The sequence below is a fragment of the Polypterus senegalus genome, chromosome 3, assembly GCF_016835505.1.
Source record: "Polypterus senegalus isolate Bchr_013 chromosome 3, ASM1683550v1, whole genome shotgun sequence".
Lineage (NCBI taxonomy): Eukaryota > Metazoa > Chordata > Cladistia > Polypteriformes > Polypteridae > Polypterus > Polypterus senegalus.
The window spans coordinates 37569688-37596732 of NC_053156.1; the positions used below are offsets into that span (position 1 = coordinate 37569688).

Consider the following 27045-nt stretch of genomic DNA (forward strand, 5'->3'; position numbering starts at 1 on the left):
ACTTTTTGAATTGAACTACTGAAATAAATTTACTTTTCAATGATATTGGAAAAAAATATTACATATTACAAATATTGTAATTTACTGAGATGCACCTGTATTGGACATTTTAAACTGTGAAATGTTGTTATCACAAAGCAGACAGATGCATTTTCCAGCACCACTTTACACAAAGAAACACTTGCGTTCCCAGTCATTTTTAAATGCACAGTATTCCTCTTCATATTTGTATCTCTTACATTCTTTAGCCATCAAAGTGTTCATGCTAAGGATGCTCCAAAATACAGGATGCTAATGATAGAGCTGCCAGGGAAGAGGAAAAGAGGAAGGCCTAAGAGAAGGTTTATGGATGTGGTGAGAGAGGACATGCAGGTGATGGGTGTATTAGAACAAGATGCAGAGGACAGGAAGAAATGGAAGAAGATGAACCACTATGACAACCTCCTAACAGGGGCAGCTGAAAGAAGAAGTCTGTGCTAGTTTTCCTAGCACAAGGCCTGATATAAATTGTGATTGTATTTTTCAGGCAGTTGAGGGTTGGTGGTGTAGTAGATTGATGTGCGTGAATGACAATGAATTCTGATGACAATGTTTTTTATTATTATTTTTAAATTTGTTTTTTCTTAAGTAGGGCTTAAAAGAGCCACAATTGGCCATTGAAGATCTGTGGGTTGAATATCACTGTTCTAATATGAAGAGAATAACGGAAGGAAGCCGGTTAGAATAAGTAGAGAGGAAAGGGTGCCAACAGAAGAAAGGTCAGAATGAGTGAAATGGGGAGGCACACAGAAGGGGAATTGAGCCAGAATGAGCTGATAGGGAAACACATGAAGGAGGAAAGATCTACAAATGTGAAAAATCTGGGAATATGGAAAAAAGGTGGTCAGAATCAGAGTAAAAAGAATGGAGAGCGAAAATAGGATGAGAAAGAGTTCAGAATGAGCAGAGTGAGAAGGAGACACTTAGCTGAAATGGATGGGCTGAAAGTGAAGAAACAAGGCTGAAATGAGAGAAAAGCAGTAAGAAATAATTCTCGAGAACTGCATTGTGGTCAGGAACACAGGAGCGCTGCAGGGGACTGTACTTTCTCAGGTCCTGTTCAGACTATATACATCAGACTTCCAATACAACTCAGAGTCCTGTCACGTGCAAAAGTTCGCTGATGACACTGCTATCGTGGGCTGCTTCAGGAGTGGGCAGGAGGAAAAATATAGAAACCTAATCAATGTGGTGTGTTAAATGGTGTGACTCAAACCACCTACACCTGAACACCAGCAAAACCAAGGAGCTGGTGGTGTATTTTAGGAGGACCAGGCACCTCATGGACCCCGTGATCCTCAGAGGTGACTGTGTGCAGAGGGTGCAGACCAATAAATACCTGGGAGTGCAGCTGGATGATACATTGGACTGGACTGCCAATACTGATGCTCTGTGCAAGAGAGGACAGAGCGGACTATGCTTCCTTAGAAGGCTGGCATCTTTCAACATCTGCAATAAGATGCTGCAGATGTTCTACCAGATGGTTGTGGCGAGCGCCCTCTCCTATGCGGTGGTGTGCTGGGGAGGCAGCATAAAGAAGAGGGATGCCTCACACCTGGACAAACTGGTGAGGAAGGCAGGCTTTATTGTAGGCATGGAGCTGGACAGTTTGACATCCATGACAGAGCGACAGGTGCTGAGCAGGCTCCTGTCAGTCATGGAGAATCTAATGCATCCACTAAACAGTATAATCTCCAGACAGAGAAGCAGCTTCAGCAACAGACTGCTGTCACTGTCCTGCTCCACTGACAGACTGAGGAGATCATTCCTCCCCCACACTATGCAACTCTTCAATTCCACCTGGGGGGGTAAATGTTAACATTATACAAAGTTATTGTCTATTATTTTATCACTCTTTAATATTTTTAATCAGTATGCTGCTGCTGGAGTATGTGAATTAATAATTAATAAAGTATCTATCTATCTATCTATCTGTCTATTTGAGGAAACGAATTGTAACGTTTATAATACAAATAAAGAAAAGTGAATTAGTAGAAAGTGCAAAGGTAGAGAGGAGAGTTTTAAGGTGGCTGCTCGGGTGACTTGCTCCCAGCCATGATCTATCTTAGCTTTAAGTGGAGATCATTCTGTCCCTTGTATACAAGTCCCGTCTTTCCAACTAAAGGATGACATCTAGGCATTTCCTGCTGACATCTCCAAATGTCTAATGGCCAAGGTTAACAGAATAAAAACTATCCTGCATATCCTTGCCTCCTTTGTTGTCTTAAATCTAAGAAATCGTTTTAATTTGGCTTTCCTCTGACAAAATGCTTCCTGCCTGCCCTGCCAAACTGGCCCCCTGTGTTTGTGTTGAGCTCCTCACCTGCTCCACGTCTTGAAAGCATTGCTGGCCCGCTTATACAGGTAGCCTTCCATAGCGATCCCGTTGGGAGCATCAGTGCTAAATTCAACCATGGAGTCATCAAAAGAGATGTCCTGCAAAAGAAAAGTCCCAAGTCAGCCCTGCTTTGTCTTGTCATTCCCAAGCAATGGGGTCAGGTTGGTTTGGAGGAGGAGGAGGTTAGGAGCATGCACTGATACAGCGCATTGCTACACACACACATCACATGACAAACTACCTCAGATTAAGACCTGAGTGCAGCCATGCAATGGGTGACACTTCAGCACTACACTAGTTCAGTCTGCTGCTCTACTAATCTTATATGGCAATCAAATAAAGAAAGTGCAGCGACAAAGGAAAGAGTGTAACGCACCTTTTGCTTCACCATAGTGTGCCGTTGTTCCATGTCTCGCTTCTCTCGTGCAGAATTGAGGACAAGTTGGTGAAGCTGCAGTAGAAGATCAAAGGTTAGCCAGCTTAGATTATTAGCCAATCAAAAATCCCAAATGATTACACAGAAAAAACCAAAGCACATAGGCTCTTGATGAGACTTTCATTCTTCTCAAACTGCACACAATTCAAGGTCGGATTGGCTCAATAGGCCCTTCACAAAGGCTCATCCTGAAAATCTTCTTTCTTACTACCTCATTGTTTCAAATTCCTGAAGCCCAAAATCACATAAACAGGCTTTAAAAAGATAAGCTTGAATTTTCAGGCACATATAAGAAGACAAAGGTCAAAAGAAATGGAACAGGAAACCAGAAAGATTGATGAGAGGGATGAATTTCCTGCATCAACCTGACAAGGGAACTGGAGTGTTCGCTCACTGACCCAAATTGTTGTTTATAATGAAAGAACCCGAGAGCGTTTTTACTTGCCAAAAAGGTATTTTCAATCCCCCTGTCTCCACAGGACTTTACTGCAGGCAAAATGGAGCAGATCATTGACTCAAACTGTAGCTCTAACCCACTGTGCTGTATTACCACAAGGGGACGCCACTGAGCCCCAAACCACTGACACAATGATACTCAACACAGCTCTGAGTTCAAATAAAGGTTTTTTGTATTTGTCACCAACCTTTCCAAGTGAACACAGTCAATAAAAACACTGTACAATGCTCTTCAACTCCTTCTGTCCTCCTGCAGAGTTGCACCCTGCCTTCCGACTCTGACTCTCCAAGATGATGTGGTGGGCTTCTTTTAAATTGGACCCGGGAGTGCATCTGGTGTCACAGCAGTGGTCATTTGAAACTAGGGTAGTCTTCCTCCAACAGCACCCTCTTGTGGCACCAAAGAACCCCAACATGGCTGCTCTTCCACACTCCAATTCTTTAGCAACCCTGCTGGGGCCCTAACTGGAACCAGCCTGGAGGGTATAGGGGAATTAACTTCCTCTGGCATCCATGCTTGCCCAGTCCATCCATTAGATTTTTACCCCGACTGGGATAAGGTTTGCCCACCATATCAGCCATCTTGCAGCTCTTTTTCATGCTGTCCTTCCATCATGGCTTCCCAGCCGGGAAAGAGATCACTCTCTGACCGAGTTGGGATGCCAGTCCATCCACCTTGGTACCCTACAGCTTATTTCTCAACTTGCTCAAAATTCAAGGAAAATTGTAACCATACAACGTGAACGAGTCTTCACAAGAAATTTTAGAGTTACTTTCATTCAAGTCACCACCCAAAACAGGACAGAATGCCTTTTATTGTCAATGCACAGATTCACAATGAAAGCTTAGTGTGTGCCATCAATAGTACATACAATAAAACAAAAACAGAATATTAAATGGATTCAACATGTGCTCTGCATTTTAAACTACACACGTACATTAATATAAACCAATAAAACTAACAAAACATTGATGGTGGAAAAACATGCATAGTAAATAGTGGAGTAGCTCCATTTTACAGTGATTGAGTCTCCAAGATGTTCAGCTTATGTCCCATTGACGCCATGGGTGACAGTGAAAGACATAAAATCAAAAGCACTTAGATGCAGTAATCGGTTATTTAACAAAATTCAGTTCTCTGACAGTGCTTGGGTAGACTTCATAAGTCTGGAAGTGTGCACCTTAATAGAACTTGAACGCCTTCATGAAGGTAGCAGAGTGAAAAGATGGTGGCCTGGCTGAGACGGGTCCCTAATGATTTTTGTGGCCCTTCTGTATATGTCCTCTAGTGAAGGTAACTGGGTGTTGGTCTTTTTTTTGTGTTGATCTGATGGCTCTCTGAGGGGCCTTCTTATCAGGCACAGAGCAGCCAGCATATCATACAAGGAGGCCACAGATCAGTATGGGTCCACGGAGCAGCAATACAAGTTTGTGAAATCTCAAGAAAAGAGCTTACAACCATTACTGTGCTTTTATAATACCACTGTTCTTATTTGGATTACTTTATACTTAGGAAATCATTTTCAGTATGTGATATGTGCCAAATTCAGCATATCCCTCATTCCTTTTCCATTCATTGTATTCCTTAGGTTTCATTGTGTAGACCAACTTTCGTTATACGTTTTGTTTGTAGTAGATGCCATTCATCCTACTAAATGTGCTCCAGTTAAGACTGTGCTCTTTTTAATTACAGAGTTACAGTGGATTTGGAAAAGTATTCCCTTAAATTAGGTGAATTCTAATCTCATTATGAAAGGCACACTCCTGTCTGTAGAAGGTCAAACAATTAAACAAAAACCAAGCCATGATATTGAAGGAATTGCCTGCAGAAGTTAGTGACTGGATTGTGTCAAGGCACACATCTTGGCAATGGTACAAAAAAAAAATTTGGACATAAAAAATGTCCCTACGATAGCAACTGACGAAAAGAATTCATAATTAATTACAGACTTGTGGTATTCTAGGGTTGTTTCTTTCTCTTGAACAATTTGGCTCATAAACTAATCAGCACATCGTCATCTCAGAACAGGCTTTAGCTTCGAGTTTGGTATTTTTCCATCCAGACTGTCCTCAAGAAACTGTTACACACAGACACACTCATCATTGATGTTTTTGGTATCAGGGGACCCTAAAATGTTGAGATATGTCGAAAACCGGAGATCAAAATTTTTGACCAATCTAAAGCTTTTTCTCTTCCCCCATAGATGATAGGTTATGGTGGGGGAGGGAGCAAAGCAAATAGTTAAGGTTCCTAAGAGCATAGCGGCCTCCATAATTCTTAAATGGATTAATTTCGAAACAACTATGACTCTTCCTAGAGCTGTCGGCCCGACCAAACTGAACCATCTAGGAGAAGGACTAAGCTAAGAGAGGTGGCTGTGACTCTGGATGAGAAGTTGTGTGGAGATGACATAAACCTCAGTGAGGACAACCATCCATCAAACATTTTACCAATCTGGGCTTTATAGCCAAGTAGCCAGACGAAACCCTCTCCTTGGTGAAAGACACATAAAAGCCTGCTAAAGTTTGCAAAAAGGCACCTAAATGACACTCAGGCTGTGAAAAGCAAGATTCTCTGGTCTGATTAAACCAAAACCTTGATGGACACTCTGACTGAGCTCCAGACAACCTGCGTGGAGATGGAAGAAACTCCCAGAAGGCCAACCAACACTGCAATACCCCACCGATCACCAAGGCCAGACAGAAGCCTCCCCTCAGTAAAAGACACCACGAGGTTTAACAAAAGACACATAAAGGTGTCAACTAAAAGAAGTCCACATAGACTGGGGGGCTGCTTGGGATCAAGCAGATTGACTAATGAATTCATTAACAATGTGTGGGTATTAACTGAATGTAAAGTGATTAGAATTGCACATTCTGTACTTAATAGTTACAAGCTCAAAGTACAGGGTGTCAGCCTTTGGTGCTGTACGTTGCTGTAGCATCATTGTCTGTTAATCTGTGATGCATGAAAGACCAGCTCAGTAGCATTCAGCACACAGGAAACAAGACCACCGAGGGGAGACACATTATGGAGACTGAGGGATGAGAGTAGAAATGACTTCACATGGAGCCCCTTGGAGTGATGCAGTCGTCTCAGTCTGTCACTGAGTGGGCTCTTCTGTTCATATGGGGGAGACAGTCATTGTCCAGGACAGTAAGCAGCTTCCTGAGCGACCGTCTGTTCTGCTACTTACTCCAGTGATTCCAGCCTGACTTGTAAGACTGGACCAGTCATTTAGTTTGTTGGCATCACCTGCACACACATAGAAAATTGTACTGGCCATCACAGATGGAAGAAAATGAGAAAGAATGGCCTGCATACTCTAAATGAGCTCAACCTCCTCAGGAAAGAGAGGCAACTCTGATCCTTCCTGTATGACCACTCTGTTGGCAATCCCCTCGAGCCTGTTGTTCAGATGTACCCCAAAGCATTTGTATATCCTCAGCAGTTCCACATCTTCACCATTAATGAGAACTGGGGGCAGAGTGGGGTTGACCCTCCTGAAGTCAACCATTATCTCCCTTGTCTTACTGATGTTGAGCTGCATGTGGTTCAGTTTGCACCATTTAACAACACTGTCCTGTATTTATTCTCCTGCCCACCACTAATACACCCAACAATAGCTCTGTCGTCTGCAGCTGGCCTGATTTTAGTATTGGATCTAAAGTCTGAGGTGTACAGGGTAAACACAAAGGCCGCCAGTACAACTCCCTGCAGGAGCCCTGTGCTAATCATGACCATGTCTGATATACAAACTGTGGTCTGCTGAAGGCTGCTTTGCTTTGTCTTTGGCACTGATTAATAAAAATGGAATACTCTACTTCTTGTCTGGCCACTTGTGACAAAGCAAAAAACAAGTCAAGGAGAAACAAACTTGAAAGAGTAGTTCCTCTCAAATCAGGTCAAGGGTCTGCTATTTCATTAGCAGTTTGGCTAAATGCTTTAAAAACATTCAATGATTTTCAAATCCTGCTAATTCACAGTTCTACATGGGCCGAGTGTGGGTGTGGGCATGACTGGGGTGGGAAATGGATTGGTTTCCCATCCAGGTTTGCTCCCTGCCTTTTAACAGAGCGCAAGTGGGATAGGCTCCATCTCCCCAGAATGCTAAATTGAATTAAGCAACTTGGAGAAGGATATGTCATATTGCTTTTCCAGTATGGTGGCACAGTTGCTACCACTGTTTCCTCACAGTTCTAAAAGACTGGGTTCAAATCCCAACATGGTTGACTTTACACACTTTTGTCCTTGTGTCTTCTGTATTACTTTTCTCTCTGTATTTAATCTTTTTTCTTCCATATCTCCAAAGACACGCAGCTTTGTTTAAAAGGACCATACTGAATTGTGAGTGCTGTGTGAGTGTGAGTGGGCCCCATGGTAGTCTGCCATCCTGTCCAAGGCCATTTCCTGCCTTGTGCTTAATATGGACAGGATAGGCTCCGGCACCTTACGATCCTGAATTTTATTAGGTTATCTTACATTATTTTTCCAGGAGGGTGGCATGTGGGCACAATGGCTACCACTGCTTAGTCACAGTTCTACTTTCAGCCCAGTGATTCTCTGTTCACTTTTCACAATCCTAACATGTCTGGGTGGGAGGGGTGTATTTGCAGGGTTCTCTGGTTTTCCTGACTCATCATTAATGTAGTGCTATGTTGCTAATACTTAATTATCATTACTAAAGTTATTAATAACAGTATTATTAATGATAAATAATACCATCATTTTAGACAGCACAGCCAAACAGTTGCTAGCATTGCTGCTCTGCCAACCAGACTCCTGGAATAAAATTCTGTTATATGTAATGTCACTTCAGACTTGTGAGTGGTTTTGCCATGGTTTTCCTAACTCACCATTAATAAAATGCCATCTTGGTAATTATTATTACTTATTATTGAAAATAATAAATTACCATATATACTTGTGGATAAGTTCTCCCGTGGATGAAATGAAGTCGGGACTTCATTTTACCGTATAATTTCTGGTATTTTATAATGTTGCTCATATAAATGTGGAAAACACGCTATTGGTCCAAGAGACTATGATAAGCTAACGCCCACCTGAGACAGTAACCTCGGAGCACACTGCCTTTTTTTTCTATGTGGGTGTGGCAATGTGCTGTATCAGCTCTGCTCCTAATCTCACTCTCTATTGTGCCTACATGACCACATGGTAATACCTAAACTATTCTGAAGCACTGATTTGTGTTTTTTGTATCTCACACCCTCATACACCTTTATCGTAAGAACATTTTTTATCTACAATGGAGCGATCAATCAGAGGGAAATATGAAGCTGGTTTTAAATTAAACGTAGTTGAAGTACCGAAAGAAATTGGTAACTGCGCTGCTGCAACAAAATTCGATGCGTCTGAGAAACTGATGCGAAATTGGAGGAGACAAGAAGATGTTAAAAAAAAGAAAATTAAGTTTCGCATTTTTGAACAGGTGTATATGTCGGGGTCTGATTTTATGATCAATTTTTCAGGTTTTAAGACCTGGACATATATGGTATTTGTAATTTCAAGTGGCGATGCAGAACAGTTGCTAGCTCTGGTGCCTCACAACTCCAGCCTCCTGAGTTAAAATTGTGGCACTGGCAATGTCTGTGTACTTGGCATATCCTGTTCTTCCCACACCCCAAAAATGTGTGCGTTAGTTAAAATGGCAATTTGATCCCCCGCCCCCCATGCACTGGATGATGCCATTCTCATTAAATTTGTTTTTGACATTTCATACAATGTTGGTCCATGCAAACTCTGAACTGGTCAAAGATGCAGCAAAATGATGGACTTTTCCAGAAGCGAGTCAATTCTGTCCACATTGGGCGCATGGCAGGAATTAATGAATAGGGTTACAGTCCATCATACAACACACATTTACACCACATGCACATCTACTGGGCCAATATATACGAGGGACGTTCAAAAGGTTTACGCACTTTCGTTGGAAACAATGAAGGCGGGAGTAGTATAATACTACTATCGTTAGTACCATTAATGATATTTAAATGATTTTAAAGTTTGTTTGTCTATGCATTTTCACTTTGGCAAAATAAGCACTTTCTTATTTTGACAAGTTGGAGATGAACACACATTACAAGATTCAGGCTTGCCATCTCTGAATGATTTGCAAGTTGGAGTGTTTTCTGCTGTTTATTTATTTACTTCACCAAAGAAACAGTTATCCCATTTATGTTTTTTAAATATTTAGTCACAGTGTGTCACATTTGATGGAGATTTGCTCAGATCGCCATGCTACTGTTTGTTCAGGCTGACTACTGAGAATCTGTTAGCTGATAAAGAGCATAAAAGATGACAATGCTGTAGACAACATTTTCAGGCTTAAATAACCTTTGTCAAGCTAAATCTGAAACTGTGAGCTGACCTGGAATTGAAATTGTGCAAAGTATCTATGTGTCTGTTTTAAGGATTAGTGGCGTGCAAGTGAGAGTTGCTTTTGGATTCTACAGGGAGATTCACTTGAAAGAGGCTTCTGTAATTACTCTCGTTAGGACGAAGCAATCTGAACGAAGCAACAAGCAATGTGCTCCACAATATATATGGAGCTTTAAATAAGCCAGTAATCCACTGCGTCGGAGCAATGAGGTAGGCGCCGGACAGCCATCATGACGTTTAACCTCTGTTTGTAACTTCTGGGGGCATGCCACCCATACCCCTTCACTCAGTCACTCAACTTCTCATCAGGATGGTGGTGTACAGTATTGAGCAGCGCATCTTCATGACATGATCCTATTGGGCCAACAACTTGTTTAAATGATGTCAACTGGATGATCGTGAGCTAACGTAAGGTTACCTCCAGCAAGATGGAGCAATGAGTTACACATCGGCAAAGAGCATGGCAGAAACTGAGTCCTTCTTCGGCAACAGGGTAATTTTAAAGGGGCTTTGGCCAACATGCTTGCCGGATCTGACACCACCAAACTTCTTCCTTTGGGGTATGATCAAAGGAAAAGTCTATCGGAACAAGCCTCACACTATGTCTGGCAGAAAACGGAAACCACTTCCAGCATCGCATGTAATGCAATCGATTACACATACGTCAAGGTATAGAGAGTATTTTGTTTTGGTTCAGATTGCAACATTATTCATATTATTCATATTCATTCTCATTATTTGCCACAAAGTTTTCCGAAATGTACCGTAAAGGTCATAAAACAAATAATTCGAAATATCATATATACCTATGTCTGTTTATTTTTTGACATCATAGACCATAAGGTGCATACTAATTCAGCGTGAGCAGGAACACTCAATAAAAATGAATTAAAAAAAAATCAAGTGACGGTGAGATAAGAAGAAGGCAGATTCACCAGCTTTAATCCCTCCAGATGAGAGAATGTCCAGTTCCATTGTATCAAAACACAACTCACATCTCCAGTTATTCCCAGTTTCAAATAAAAACTAACAGCGTCAGATCCCTTGGTGAGGGGCATTAGTATGTATCGTGATTTAGGGAGAATAAAAGTGGAAAAAAAAAAGGTAACTTTTACAAGTCCTATAAATGTAGACCGTGTATTACAGATGCAAACCAAGTGTATGTCTGTACTGTATAATATTAACAATAAGAGCAGCTCACTACTGAAAATGGCAAATATAGGAGTGAGTCGGGATCGAAACGGGGACCCTTGATTACAAGTCAGCAAATCTGTTGTCTTTTTCTTGAACCTTTTGTGAAAGTGTTTACTTGATCTTTGGAGTTCAAGCTTCATACATTCTATAGTTTATGTCTACATTTTGTCATTTACTACTAAAATATGAAAAATGTTTCTGTTTTAAAAATGTGTTTACACAGATTACTGTAGAAACGAAACACACATGAAATTAGTGTGTTGCAAATGACGATCTATTATTTCCACTCTAAAACTCCACTTCACTCCCAGATAATAGATCAAGGCATGAACTGGGAGAAGTTCGTGCACGTTCTAAGTCGGTGGGGGGATGGAATAGCTGGCTGCTTGCAACTTGTCTTTATCGGCACATTTAGAGGACAAAAGACGCTGGCGGAGAGGTGTGAACAGATTTAAGGTAGGCAGGATCTACGAGTTTTTTCACAGGCTCTGGTAATTCTAGTTTTAAAAACTCACAAGCCCTGGTTCATCCCTCTAAAATCTGACATCCCCCTGGTTCACCCTATTCATATCTTACAGTGTGAGGAGACATCAACCTGCAAGCACTGACAAACCTTTGTCCCTGCCACCAATCCCATGACGTACCATGGGGTGGTCCTAAGCACAACTCCCTCCGACTTACATTTTCCATATTTACGAAGGAATCCTCCAGTATTATTGCCTGTTGTTCCTGTTCCCTAACTGCTCAGCAGGAGCAACCCTCGGCTGCCTCTTAAGAACTGGCCACACGCTCCATCCCGAGAGCTCATATTCCCATCCACCTACTTCCCCCCTGCTTGCACTTGCTCTCTCTTTCTCAGTCCTGTCCTTCTCTGCATTCTTCAACCTCCGTCTCTCTGTTCTTTCCTCTATTTTGTCTTCTTATCCCGTGCAGGCTCCTTTTATCTTGCTTGACTGGCGCGAGTATGATATGGTGTGAATGAGGCACCTGACTAATGCTCAGTTTCACATGTGTATGCGCGATCAGCTAGGCATCCCAACCAACACCAGAGTGAAGTGTGCTTGCGCACACCCACACCCGATTCCAAAACTGCCTATTCTCTGGTGCGATTATTTATTTAAACATTACACAATGCCACAGACCAGTTATCACAAACGCAAGTCCACATTCAGTGAAGTTTCGTTTTCTGTGTTCTCCCATGGCTTGAAAGTAAACAGAAGAGCACAAACTCAGACTTGTATGGCGATTGGGTTATGAATATTCAAAATTGCTGTATGTAAAGTTATACATGGTCACTGGCAGGAGGTGACATGGAGTGGCTAAAAGCACAGACATTATTGCAGAGTTTTAAGTTGATTTGAGATTTATAACGGCAATTGACATGGGATCCAGCATACTTCTGGTTTCATCATTCTCACAATTTTGTGAATATGCCTTTTTGCCTAAATAGGGTAAGCAAAAATTTAGTAGTCAAGGTTAGATATGAGGCCCTGGCTTATTCACACAGGGCCAATGTAACCAAAAAGCACGGAAAACTGAAATTTGTCCATATGAACACAAAGGCTTTGGAAATCAGTCAAGGCAACTCCACTGCTTATCCAACTCTAACAGGAAAACCAAAAATTGTACGGCGTGGGGCTGAATCCTGTGCCTGGACTGTTGAGTTTGTACATTCTCATTATGTCCGAGATGACATTCCTCCCACATTTATGAGACAGCAGTGTTAGGCTAATTGGCTCAACGTGAGTGTAGCTGTATGTGAGTGTGTGGGTAAGCCCTGTGATGGACTGGCACTCCTGTCCAGGGCTAGCACGGGCACCTGGTCCCTGTGGCCCTTAACTGGGTTAAGCAGTTGTAATATTTTGATATCTACAGTACCTATAAACCCCTTTGTAAATTGTCACTTTTATTCAAATGGCATCAGTTTTACACCAGGAGGTAGACCATTAAGGTAATTATTACTGGAGGAGCACCATCACTTTAATCCTGCCTTAGTCATGTCTGTAACATTCTACGGACTGTGCATTCATGTCTCAGTAAGGCTTATGGAGCTTTTTATCTTCTGTAAAAAGTCTGTAAAAAATAGCCCAAGTTAAACTAGCCCAGCGCCAACCATTATGTCAGTAAAATTGCACCACTTGAGTTATTTGGATGGGACTAGAATCATAGTGGTCCTCTGGAAATAACCACTTTACCCAATGCTGAAAAAATGAACTGCACTGGCACTCCTTATTGTGCATGTTGTTATAAATAAATAATGTGGTCCGCACTTCTGGTACGCACCTGTATGTGTACATTAACTATCGGTACTCATAAGGCAAGAATGGGGAAATGCCAGTATGCTTGAGTACCACTGCACACTGGCCTACTTTAGGCACTGGCTTTACCTCATCTCCTGGTGTAAAACAATCCCGTCCGAGAAGAGCTTTACTGTTATAGAACATGAATCACAGTGGATTTAATTTGGCTTTTTTGATGCCAATAAATAGAAAACAGACTCTTTAACATCAAAATAAAAACAAATATTTGCTAAGCAGTCTAGATTAATTACAAATATAAAACACAAAATAACCGCTCTCATAAGGCTTCGCCCCTGTTAAGTCAGCATTTAATAGATGGCTGCCATGACAGCCTTCAGTCTGTGTGCACAAGTCTCTGTCTGTCAGCTTTGCACATCTCGACTCTGCCATTTTTCCTTATTTTTTACAAAACTGCTCAAGCTGTGTCAGCTGTTGTAGTTGTGAGTAAAGACCAGACACAAATTATCAGTTTGGATTGAGATCTGGACTCTAACTCTGCCACTCCAGGACATTCACGTTGCTGTTTTGAAGCCATTCATGTGTATTGTTTTGCCTTTATCTTTGGACTTCTCGTCCTGCTAGCAAACAAATCTTCTCCCAAGTGGCAGGTTTCTTGCAGATATCATTAGGTTTTCATCCAGGATTTCCCCATATCTTGCTGCATTCATTATACCCTCACAGGGCTTCCAGAGCCCACTGGAAAAGGGGCATCCCCACAATATGATGCAGCTACCTCCATGCTTTACCATGCTGTGTTTTTAATAATCTGCAGTGTTCAAATATTGTGTTTAGTCTTATGGCCAAAAAGCTCAATTTTGGTCCTATCAGATCATAGAACCTTCTAGCAGCCAAATTTAATCTCTCATGTTCTTCCTGGCAGTCTCTAAATGAAGTGTTGTTTGCTGCAACTGGTGAAGTTCCCGGGTAACAGCTGTTGCCTGCACAGTCTTGCAAATATTAGTTACTATAGCTTGTAACTCCTTTAGAGGTCTCATGGTGGCTTCCCTCACAGGTCTTCTTCTTGCTCAGTTTTGGTGGATAGATTTCAAGCTGTGCCAAACTCTTACCATTTCTTCCCAACTGATTTAACTGAATCTTCAAAAGACTTGAACATTTTCTTGTCTCCTTCCCCTGACTTGTGCTTTTCTATCCCCTGTTCATAGAGTTGCTTGGACTGTTCTTTTGTCTTCGTTGTGTTGATAAGCCCACCAGGCTGATTCCCCACAAGTCGGCCCTTCCACATTCAGGTGCATTTAGACGGCAATCAACTGAAACCCCAGACAGGTGACCTCCATCGAACTAATTCTAGGATTTCTAAAATCAAAGGCTGCACCAGAGAGGATTTAGAGATGTCATATGAAAGACGATAGAGAGGATTTAGAGATGTCATATGAAAGACGATAAGCACTTTTGAGATCAGTTATTTTGTGTTTTATGTCTATAATTAATTCAGGCCACTTTGCAGAGATTTGTTTTCACTTTGACATTAAAGAGTCTTTTTCTATTCATCAACGTCAAAAAAGACAAATGAAATTCATTGTGATTCAATGTTGTGTAACAATAGAATGTGGAAACTTCCAAGAGGATGAACACTTTCAGTCGGCACTGTTTACCATTTATGTTATAATAATAACCATCTGCAATGACCTGATATCCAGTCCAGTGTTGATTCCTGCCTAAGACCCAGTGCTGGTGGGGTGGTCACCAGTTACTTCTGGCCCTAAACAAGATCAACTGGGTTTAGGAATATTATGTTATTTGATTAGATTAGATAAACTCTATTAATCTTACGTTATGTTAAGTGTCTTACATATAAACATCTATGGATGGAAGTGTGTGTGTCTGTCTGTCTGTCTGGCCCGGAAGTGACGAGTAAAATCAGGGTAAGGGCTCCTCCGAGGATACACAAGAGAGGCCAGTACGTCAGCAAAACGAAACCTCTGAAGAAAGAGTCACTCACTTAGCCGCTAATACAGAAGCGAGATGAGCACATTGGCAAAACAGTATCCCTTTTACTTTTCCACCCACTGCTAATGCACAAGCGAGGCGAACACGTCAGCAAAACAAACTCTCCTAGGAGAGAAATGCCCAGAGTACGTCCTTTCAATTACCCGACATCTCTACATTTCAGTTCTTTTTCTGACGATTTCAATAGTTTCTAGGACCCCGGGCTTACGCAGCTAATGTTATAATAATCATGATCTGCATTGAGTTGGCATCCCATCCAGGTCTATGCCTCCTCTGGACCCAGGGCTGCACTGGTCCACCAGCTTTCCTGAACTGGATTAAGTGGGTTTGAGAATGACAGATTAGGTACAGTTTGGCTGCAATAATAATAATTATTTTCTGCAATAGGCTGGCCAGCTGTCCAAGGCCGGATATTCCCTTTAATCCATTGAATTTCAAACTCGGATCAAATTAAGCGGTTTTGAAAACATTATATTACACAAAATGTAGCACTCCTCTTCTTCTGCATTGTCTTACTAACATCTACAGAGCCGCGTCAGCCATGCTCGACAGGAAGGCACACGCTGAGTCAATGTGTTTCCTGGAAAGGAAATGGCTGAGGTTAAAGCAACTGAAGGCAGAATCTGTGTCAGTTGTAACTAAGAACTGTGCCCTCACTAGAAAAAAAATAAAAAGGCTTTCAAGTTTTCAGTGTGGTGGGCCCGCCTAGAAGGTTATCGACAGACTGTCATGTGGGTGCACCCATCTAGTTTTCAGAAGCAGCCCAAGTAATGGGGAAGCCGGACCCTGACCTGGCAGCAATGGGCACAAACCACCAATGTCCATAATGAGGGTAAAGGCGAAAGAAAGCAGTAGCCTGCTCTACAGGGGTACCTAGCTCCATTCTGGTTGATGTCTGCTGTGCACTGCTGTGGTGCATGTTGCCCACCTGTAATGCGCTATATTCTTTATGGTACTATAGGTGATCACTACAATTTGGTCCTTGATTTCTTTCTGAACCTTTGTCTTGTGAAAGGTGCTTTATAAAACATTACAGGATGTGCACCATCTTTTTTCAACGGTAGTGTTGTGCCAGCACCTACCCAAAAGCAATAAATGCAGGGCTGGTTGGGATGCCAGTACCATAACAGCCTCCAGCTCACCTGGTCAGTCCTCCCAGTAAGATGCCCTGTTTTGTGAAAGCTGAATGATTTTCAAAGCTCATGTCCACTTTTCTTATCACTCAAGATCAGAAAAGACATGTAATAGCATTCCATTTGTGAAAACCTCACTAAAGCCACCAATTCGTTTGTTTCAATTTTGTGTACCTGCCACTGAGATACGTCCACATGTTTATATGGTCTATGACAGAGGTGGGCACTATCTCACATACTCGCCTATGCCAGGCCAATTTAGGGTCACCAAATGACGTAATGTGCACGTCTTAATTTTTAAGGTAGGAGCTGCTGGCATCAGAGGTAAATGCAAAACTGGATCTCAAGTTGGTGAACCAGCAGAAGACAGAAAGTGCACATGAGAGGAGATCAAGGTCATCAGTGGAGTCCTCACATGGTCTGTCCACGGAAAATGGACTTTTTTCCGATTTCTATTAACGATGCTGATTCTGGTGTAGTTTGTAAACTTGTGAAATTTGCAGATGATACTAAAACTGGAGGAATGGCAGACACTGCAGAGGTAGACTATGACTACGGACAACCTTCATAACTGGGCGAACATTTGGAAAATGCAGTTTAATGTAGAAAAGTGCCAAGTGCTACACGAGGGCAAAAGGAACGTCACAGGATGTGACCTCTGAAAAAGATTTAGGAGTTCATGATGACACAGCATTTTCATCATCTAAGCAATGTTCAGAAGTTATTGGAAGTGCAAATAAAATGTTAGGTTATATCATAAAAACTGTTATAAATAAATAAAAGGATGTTATGCAGAGACTAAATAATGCACTAGTAAGGCCACATCTAAGAAAGACATAGCAGCAATTGAAGCTATGCAGAGGAGAACAACCAGGTGAATCCCAGGACATGTCCTTAAGAAATAAACCTGTTTAGTCTTGAGCAGAAGCGACTGCATGGTGACCAAAGCCAGGTCTTCAAAATCTTCAAAGGCATCAATAAAGTGTCTCCAGTAGAATTCTATCAACTCAACGGTGAATCACATACTCAAAGACACCAGTGGAAATCAAGGGGGACTGAAGCCAGGAAGCATTTCATTATGCAAAGAACTGCAAAGACTTGGATTTGAATCTGAAACCTTAACAACCTTTAAGAAGAAACTGGATAAGATATTGGGACAAATTAGTTATTAGCTAAACTACTTCTTCTTCTTGTTCTTTCGGCTGCTCCTGTTAGGGGTTGCCACAGTGGATCATCTTCTTCTACATCTTCCTGTCCTCTATATCTTGCTCTGTCACACCGTCACCTGCATGTCCTCTCTCACCACATCCATAAACCTTCTCTTAGGCCTTCCTCTTTTCCTTTTGCCTGGCAGCTCTATCCTTAGCACCCTTCTCCCAACATACCCAGCATCTCTCCTCTGCACATGTCCAAATCAAAGCAATCTCGCCTATCTAACTTTCCTAACCGTCCCACCTGAGCTGACCCTCTAATGTACTCATTTCTAATCCTATCCATCCTGGTCACACCCAATGCAATTCTTAGTATCTTTAACTCTGCCACCTCCAGCTCTGTCTCCTGCTTTCTGGTCAGTGCCACCATCTCCAACCCATATAACATAACAGGTCTCACTACCGTCCTGTAGACCTTCCCTTTCACTCTTGCTGATACCCGTAGCTATTATCTAAACAAACTCTTTTCGTTTGTTAGATTTCTTATGTTCATATGTCTTTGACATGTGGGAGGAAATCAGAATCCACCTATCCCTCTGTGTGTTTCCTAATCTCGCTCATTCTGTTATGGAGTCATGTGGAGCCATGGTTTGTCATGGCAGCATTCAGCTCAAGGCAGAGGGCACATTCATTGACATAGCCACATGCATTCATTCTGGCAAACTTCAGAGCCACAAGTCAACCTAACCTGCGCAAAAGGCTATGTGGAAACAAGGAAAACATGCAGACTCCACACAGATAACGAGGAGAGCTAGGACTTGAACCCAGACTCCTGGAGCTATGAGAGAGCAGAACTAAGCACAGTGCCATCTAAGCTGCTCATGCATAACATAGATAAATAATCTTAAACATGGCCATTAAACAGAAGCTGAGAAGGCTTTCCTCATCCATCCATCCCCCCACCCGCATGTGAATGCGGAGCTCCATCATATCTGGAAAAATGTGCAGAAAGTATCTTGGGAAGGCATCAGTTTAATGTTTAATGACAGGATGAGAAGACTGGCCCGCTGAAGCTCCTTCTTTCTAAGTATAGTGAGTCCAATTTAGCGCCTTTTCCCTGCTTACTTTTCTGGTTGATCTTAAGTTACTGAACCACTCATTGGTTGCAGGATTTTTTTTTAGTTGTGTAATTCAATGGTCTGCCAACTTCCCAAATAAATAATTCTTATTCTTAAGTCAGCCTGGCTATAGTCTTTAATTAAATAAAACACAGGGTTCTTCCAGACTTTCTTGAACCCTGAGGCCATGTAGATCGTGTCCCTCACCAGCACCTCCTTCCCCCCCAATCACGGCTCTCACAAACGGCGGGTGGCAACTCCCGTACCCCTCCCCCACCCGGTCCCCTGAGCAGTCACCAGACCAGAGCTGACCTGCAGTAGCCATGTCCCAACTCCACAGCACGCCGTCGCCAGCGCCGGCATCCCTGGAAGTGTCCAGGCAGTGGCTTGTCCACCCAAACCGGTATCTTGCTAGATTCTCCTTTTCTTTTTAAGTAACGCTCGTCTCAGCCATCCCTTCCACATCTCCTCTGGCGGCCCACTCCCTTCGCTGTCGGTCCTGTCAGAGGCACATCCTGTTTTTATCCCGGTAAGGAAGAGTCGCAAATCCAAGCTGACCGCCTTGCGGAGTTTTTTTGTTCTTTTCTCTCTCCCCTAAATGTGTGCAATAGATCCACCCTTTGTACTGCTAAAGACTTCCCCTAAGTGCTCTTTATTTCAAACTAACATATAATAGCCCCAAAAATAAGTCAAGTTACTATCTTCACGCTCAAACTCCTAAAAAATGGAAAAGCACCCAAATCCTATGCACTGTACGTCTAGAAACATCAGTGGATTCAGAAATGTATAAATACATTTGCCATTTTTGCCCATCAATCTACACTCAATAATCCATAATGACAAATTGAAAATGTGTTTTCAGAAAGGTTTGTAAATTTATTAAAAATCAAAAAATGAAATCTCTCATTCATGTAAAGTTTGCAGACCCTTAATTCAGTGCTTTGTAGAAGCTTCTTTGGTAGCAATATCAGCTTTGAGTCTTCTTTGTGAGTCTCTACAAGCTTTGCACACCTGGATTTGGGCAGTTTAGCTCATTCTTCCTAGCAGATCCTCTCAAGCCCCATTAGAATGAATGTAAAATGTCTGTAAACTGCCATCTTCAGGTCTCTGCACAGATGTTCAATGGGGTTTTAAGTCTAGGCTTTAGCTGGGCCACTCAAGTCCAATCGGAGACTTGTCCAGAGTTATCTTGGCTCTACCCTTCAGTTCATTGTCAATGCTGGAAGGTGAACTGTCACCCACTCTGAGGTCGGATGTGCTCTGGAGCAGGTTTGTCTTCAAGGGCCTCTCTGTATTTGGCTGCATTCAACCTTTTCTCACTTCTGACAAGTCTCTCTTGTCCTTACCACTGAGAAGCACCACCATAACATGATGCTGCCACCGCCATCCTTCAACAGAGTGACGGTATTAGGCATGTGATGAGCAGTGCCTAGTCTTCTCGAGACAGAGTGGAGTTCTATCCAAAGAGGACAATTTTTGTCTCTTTAGACCAGAGAATTGTTTTCCTTGTGCTCTAAGAGTCCTTTAAACTGTCATATGGCTTTATTTTAACAGTGGCTTGTGTCCAGCCACTCTGTTATCAAGGGCTGCTGAGATCATTGTGCTTCCAACAGGTTCTTCCAATTCAGCAGAGAGACCTTCCTAACTAAGGTCCTTCTCGCCCCGTTATTCAGTTTGGCCAAACCTTTAACTCTTCCATTTCACAGTTATTGAGGCCACTGTGCTTCTGTGGGACATTCAAAGCTTTACAAATGGTTTTATCCCCTTGCCCTGATCTCTGCCTCACCACAATTTCATTGCAGAGATCGGCAGTGCTTTAAGCATGTAACCTGACCGCAATTTGGAGTGCAGCAGTAAAGGGTCAGAGATACTTACAGAAATGAGAGATTTCAGTTTTTGATTTTTAATAAATTTGCAAAACATTCTGAAAACATCACCTTCACATTTTTATTATGGATTACTGAGTGCAGATTGATAGAAATTATCCCTTTAAAATGAAATCTACAACACAGAAATGGGAAGGGGTCTCAATGCTTTCTGAATCCTCTGAAACATTCTCACATCTCCTTGATCCACTTCAGAGCTGGTAGGGCTGGAGCCTATACTGGCAACATTGGGCACAACACAGGAGCCACACATCGGTGGGCTGCCACTTCGTGTCCAACCCATAAAGTGCTAATCTGAAATCATCCAGTCAATCTAACCTGCAATCCTTGGGTGTGGTGAGGGGAAACTCAGGCAGACATGGGAAGACTGGGCAGACTCCACATGGATAATGACAGGAGAGAGGATTTAACTTGAGAACATGAGATGCACAAGGCAGTAGCTCGAACCACTGTGCCTCCCCAGCAGACAAGCATTTCTAAAGTAAATGTAAACTTAAAACTTGTATGGTGCCTTAAAGAAATATGATGGCAAAATAGTACACTACTGACTATGTATGGGCTTGCTCACTCATTCTTATTATTACCAGTTATAATTTTATTATTTTGAGTTATGAGAAAATATAAGGGTGTATACTATGCATGTTTGTCCCGCACTGTGCCCAAGAGTGCTTGTGCCACCTTCCCTACTCCTCCGCTGGCCTGCACCCACACTGTGCTTAACGTTCTGGGCCTAGGCAGGCTTTCGTTATGACCATGCAACTTTGTGTAAAGCCAAAACAAGATCCGAACACGGAGTGACAGCATGCATGTCACAATGATGTAACTTATTTTGTGGTTATGTGGAGTCATGTAGGGCAGGATAACGCTCTACCCTCTTACAGATTAACTAATAATAATAATAATAATTCTTTGCATTTATATAGCGCTTTTCTCACTACTCAAAGTGCTCAGCAACTGCAGGTTAAGGGCCTTGCTCAAGGGCTCAAAAGAGCACAGTCCCTTTTGGCATTTACGGGATTCGAACTGGCAACCTGTCGATTGCCAGTGCAGATCCCTAGCATCAGAGTGCAGCATTTTGCTGTTAATCATGCTGCACGTACAAGAAGATTTTTATGGTGACAAATGATGGTAAGGAAGGAATTTACAGCTTTTCTTTAACTATAATTCATGTTCATACATAAAGGTGAGAATAAAAACCTGTTAACAACTCAAATGGTATTGAATGAAATGAGAACTGCACTGTCTGACTTATCGCATCATTGACGTCATATCTGTTTTCCATGCTCTGTTACGTTTAGCGATCACACTGTCCTAGAATGCTACTGAACCCTGCCCAGGCACACCTCTTCCAAGCGGTCCAGGGCACAGTATGGCTGGCCCAGCATGGTGCGATCATACTAGTCTTACTACTTGGGGACAAACATGCTCAGGCACGGGATGAATCGCCAGTGTGAGTACACCCGCAGAGAGCTGGGCCTTTTCAGTTTATGGAAAAGGAAATGAATTGGAGACACGATTGAAGTGTTTAAAATTATGTAGTGAATTAGTCCAGTGGATCAAGACTGTTATTTTAAAATAAGTTCATCAAGAACACGTAACATAGTTGGAAACTTGCTAAGGGTAAATTTTGCACAGACGTTCAGATGTTTTTCTTCATAGAGGACCGCAGACACATGAAATGAGGGACCAAGTAGTGTGGTAGAGAGGAGGACTTTAGGGACTTTTAAAACTTGACAAGATGTTAGTTTAGAAGAATTAAGTGGATAGGACTGGTGAGCCTTGTTGGGCTGAATGGTCTGCTCTCATCCAGACTGTTCTAATGACTGCAGCAATTAACTGTGTTTTTCAGAGGATAGTAGAACATAATGTAAGATCTTAAATTACTTGTGTCAACAAACCCTTACGTCATAGGGGTAGACTACTGCTCAGTCTGGAGTTAATGATCCTCTTGTGCCCATGTCCACAGAATCTGGCTGCAGTTTCATGGACCTTAAATGTCTCATCCAGGAACAAGAAGCTCACTGGAGGTGGTCTATATTGACCATGCATGGCTACTTGTATTACTTCCTCAGACATTTCTTTGTTTTTTCCTTCTCTTGTACATGTTCTGTGTGAACAGTAAGTTGGGTATTTTTCAAGACAAACATATTTCTTCACAATCATTTTATACTGTCTATTAGTTTGTCACATGAAATGCATTCTAAAGTAAAGCATATTTTGTAAATATAATTAAAAGTAATACAGACCTTGTATTTCAAAATTGAGTTTATGGGTACCAGGGTTTCATTGTGAAAAAGCAGAAAACTAACATATATCATGACTGTGAAGAAATAACTGACTTAAAAATACTTTAAAAGCAAGCCAGTCCTGTGCACTACTCCATCTACAAGCGTAACGTAATATTCTCACACTCTTTGATCCAACTCAGGGTCACCAGGGTTGGGGGTCTATTTCTGGCAGCACTGGGTGGGTGCTGGATAGCAGTCTGGCCTGGATGCGTTTTCCATCTTCTGTTCGGTCTCATGTCAACTTGCCATGTAATCTGTCCAAAGGACACTCACAAAGGACTGTGACTTGTTCAACCATTTAAGCAAATTGTGCCTGTCTTTTACAAGCAGGTCTTCTACCATGGAGCCTCTTTTTATTCAGACAGTGATGGATGGTGAGTCTTTAATATAATGTACCTTGATCTTGGAAGTCAGCATGAATCTCTCTTGGCTTCCTTTACTCCTTGCACCACCATTTGAACTGTCTCTTCTGCTCAACCTGGGGTCAGTTTTCCTCTTGCAGCCATGTTCAAAGAATTTGGATACAAACCTTTGGACCTTAAACTTCTTGATAATAACAGCTACCACTGTCAAGGGGACATGAACATATTTAAATGTGGTCTGCAATGACCAAACTTAGCTGTTATTTCCTCGGATTATTCTCTGCTTTTCCTCCTTTCGTACGGTGCGATGCACACAATGGCTCAACTCAGCTAATGAGGACTGTGTTTCATTCAATCAGGCAGATTATAAGATTGAAGTCCCCTGTGATATGAACTGCTTGACATCTTATTACAATCCAATTATTCTGAGAGGGCCCAAGAATTTTGCTCAAGCCATTTTCATTTATTTTCTTTTTTAAAATAATATAATAAGTCCTGACTCAAAAGCTCAATGAAATATGAAAGAATGGTGAATGCCAATTACTTCTTTCAGTTTCAAATTACTTCCTGGAAAATTGTGATTCTTTTTTAAATAGTGAACGAGTACCAATACTTTTGGCTGCATTTGTAGCACAGTGGACAGGGCACGAGCCTGTGTGTTTTTGGGGGTGTGCTAGAAAAATTAGACCACCAGGAAGAACATCTTCAAACACACACACACATTCGCACACAGGGAGAACATGCAAGCTGCACACAGGCAACAACTGGACACAGAACTGAACTCCGGACGCTACATCTCCACCTTGCAGCCTCCAAAAAGAATAAACTAAAGAACAGGTAAAACTGGCACAGGCAATGACTGGGCACAGTGAATCTGTGAGGCAACAGCACTAAACACTGTGCCACCATGCTGCCCCCATATAGAAAGAGTATTAAAACATTAATCAGATCTTGGCTGTTACATGTACAGTGACATCTTTATGAACCCAGCAATTACAAAGGGACTTTTCAGGGTTTCATGACCCAAACATTGTGTGCTGTTCACCATTCATGCGCCACGCCCAATGGTGGGTATAAGACATTAGGGGCTCACCTGTTCAGCCAGTTGTTGGCGGTAGTTCTCAAGCTGTTTGAGGGAATCATGGCCTTCGGCAAAGAACGTTGCCTGTGCTTCCATCAGCGCCAGCATCTGTAGAAAAAGAAACATCAGAATGACTTGGAAGAAATCATTCATCCATTACCTGAACAGACTTTCTGCACTACTGGTCAAAACATTTAGAATACCTCAGTTTTTATAGAAATGCACGCAGTTGTCTTAATGTTTCATAAAATTAAGGCAGAGAACAAATAAAAAATGGCAAATAAAAAAATAAATCAAGGAATTATTAAGTGTACAACTTTTTATTCAAATTTTTGATTCATCAAAGCCAAACTGTGGTAACCCTTTTGATTCAAAATGCCACTCACAGAGCCCCAGACCACCACACTTCCTCCTCCATGTTTGACTGTTTGAATCACACCCTGAGGAACCATCCTTTCACCAACTCAACAGCATACAAACACCCTGCATGATGAACCAAAAATTTCAAATTTTGATTCACTGGTCCATAAGACTTTCTTCCAATCTGCATTAGCCCAAAGCAGATATTTCAAGGCCCTCTTTTGTCCTTTAAGGAGTGGCTTTCTTCCTGCCACTCACTCTGTCAAACCTGCAGCACAAAGTCTTCTCTTCACAGTAGAATGAAGACTTGCTTTCTCTGACCTGCAATGTTAAGCTGTGCTTGAAGCTGCTGTGCTGTAAGGCGCCTGTAATCACGCAAGCTGGTGACCCTCAGACACTTGTCTTCTGATTGGCTTGTGACTTTGGGTCTGCCAGGTCTCTTCCTATCAGAGTTTCGTCCAGTTTCCAAATGCATTTGAATTGAGTAGGACACCACTACACAACATATATAACATATGACACTTTGAATTTTTTTTCAATTTCTCTAATTGAAAGGCCTGCATGTCTAAGGGTAACAATTCACTCTCTCATTTAATTTGTTAATTGCCATTTTCTTGCCATTATCTCTGAAATTTACAAAATTCTACAGTGTAATATTGACCAAGTAGTACTTCAAAGGGTGAAGTAACAAAGTCGGTTCTAACTGTTTTAATACAGACCGAGGGTTTTTAAGTAATCAACAGAAGCTGGGACACCTCTGCAAATTGTTTGCTTCATCTTACAAGGATTAATTGATTTGAATTGCTGCAGAACATCTGTAGCTTGTCACCTATTAGTTGTTCCCTGAAGAAGGCCCATTTGTAATATTCTGAAATTTCTTTTTTGCAGTTTTTTGCTAACCTCAGCTTTAAATTTAAACCTCTGGCAGTTTACTGCTTACCTTTACATAACTTTAGGTCATTCACTGCATTTCAACTGATTCAACTTGAAGAAAAAACGGAAAAACTGAGGTGTTCTAAAGCGTTTGACTGGTCCTGCACATTATTTGGGGCTACATGCACCCCCAAAGTCTTTGCTGGTTTGTCTTGAAGAAAACATAACAAAACAACATGAAAATGCATCTTGAGTGAGGTTGGGTAGGTTATGGTCTTGGCAACACTTTTATTATATTCCACTTTTATTTTTGATTTTTCCCCTGTTTTTTCTCAAGCGTTTCTGGGGATTGGGAACAAGTTGAATTGAATTATATACTTTGTTCCTACTTTCAGATTCATTTTGAAGGTGTTAATGTTTTTAATGGTATATTTTTGTTATTGCTGATTCACTATTTCGTCTTTAGTGGGTGCATCCATTTTGAGACTTGCAATAGTCTTTTGTTGTTGCCACCGTGTGACAACGGGAGATCACGACACATGACAATATCCAAATCACCAGTATAAAGGTCACCACTGGAAACCTGAACGCTGTCCAAGATTGCGCTTTCAAAGACTTATTCTGACAAATTTTGGGCTATGAGTTTTGGACAGTGTTAGAGATTTGGTGTACAGTTTAATGTGCCCCATAAACTTTTTTATTGTTACAAATTTATTTCTGACAGAACCAAAATTTGTTGCAAGGTTCATTAGGATTGTTTTTATTTTGAACTTTTCTTATTATCTGACTATGCTCATCCTAAAAGAAACATTCAGTTAGTCATTTTTCCATCTGGAACCAGGGTTCAGGTATTTTTTTTTTCCAGTTTTAGTTAAATGCAACTAACAGAAGTCTACAATGCAACGGTGACAACTGCCTACTGTCGTCGACTGGGAGTCCTAAAGCACATTAACACTAGAATTACCAGAGCCACGAAACAATTCGTAGATCCGCCCCACCTTAAAAAGCTTCTCACCTTTCAATCAGCGTCTTTTGTCTTTTAAATGTTTTGATAAGCAGCAAACAGCAAGCAGCCTGCTATCACATCCTCCACCGACGCACAGTTTTCTCAGCTCAAATCTGTTTAACTGCATGTCAGTTGCTTAGAGTTGTATAGAGTGAGTAATCAAGCAAAACGACACCTTTTATAAATACTATATCATTATTTGGAGCACTTGCATTTCATGTGTGTTCCGTGTCTACAGCGATCTATGCATAGTAAACACATCGTTAAAACAGAAATGTTTTTCATGTTTTAGTAATAATTGACAAAATGTAGACATGAAGTGTATAATGTGTAAAGCCTGAATTCCAAATATCAAAGAAACACTTTCACAAAAGATACAAGTATAACAGAACAAATGAGCTTTTCTCCAAGACTATAACCGAAGAAAAAGAAATCAGGTTAGTGTTGCTTGTTGTCCTACCTTCTCGGGTTGTATACTGGTTAGAGCTGCTGACTCCAATTCAGAAGGTTGTGGGTTCGAATCTTAACGTCTCCCAAAATAAATGTTTTGAGTAGTGAGCTGTTCTTATTGTTAATATTATACAATAAAAGCATATATTTGGTTTGCGTCTGTAACAGCCGCTGTAAATGTATAGTACTTGTCAAAGTTAGTGTCT

At 41.6% G+C, this 27045-nt stretch overlaps 1 protein-coding gene across 3 annotated transcripts in view; it reads right to left on the reverse strand.

Moving 5' to 3' along the window:
* acap1 (ArfGAP with coiled-coil, ankyrin repeat and PH domains 1) overlaps positions 1-27045 on the reverse strand; it is a 188387-nt gene that overhangs the window by 52104 nt on the left and 109238 nt on the right. For all 3 annotated transcript variants that reach the window (XM_039746966.1, XM_039746967.1, XM_039746965.1), the window contains exons 8-10: positions 24163-24258; positions 2754-2828; positions 2363-2475 (exon numbers count right to left, since the gene is read on the reverse strand). In XM_039746966.1, coding sequence (XP_039602900.1) covers positions 2363-2475; positions 2754-2828; positions 24163-24258 — 284 coding nt within the window. The remainder of the gene's footprint in view (positions 1-2362; positions 2476-2753; positions 2829-24162; positions 24259-27045) is intronic.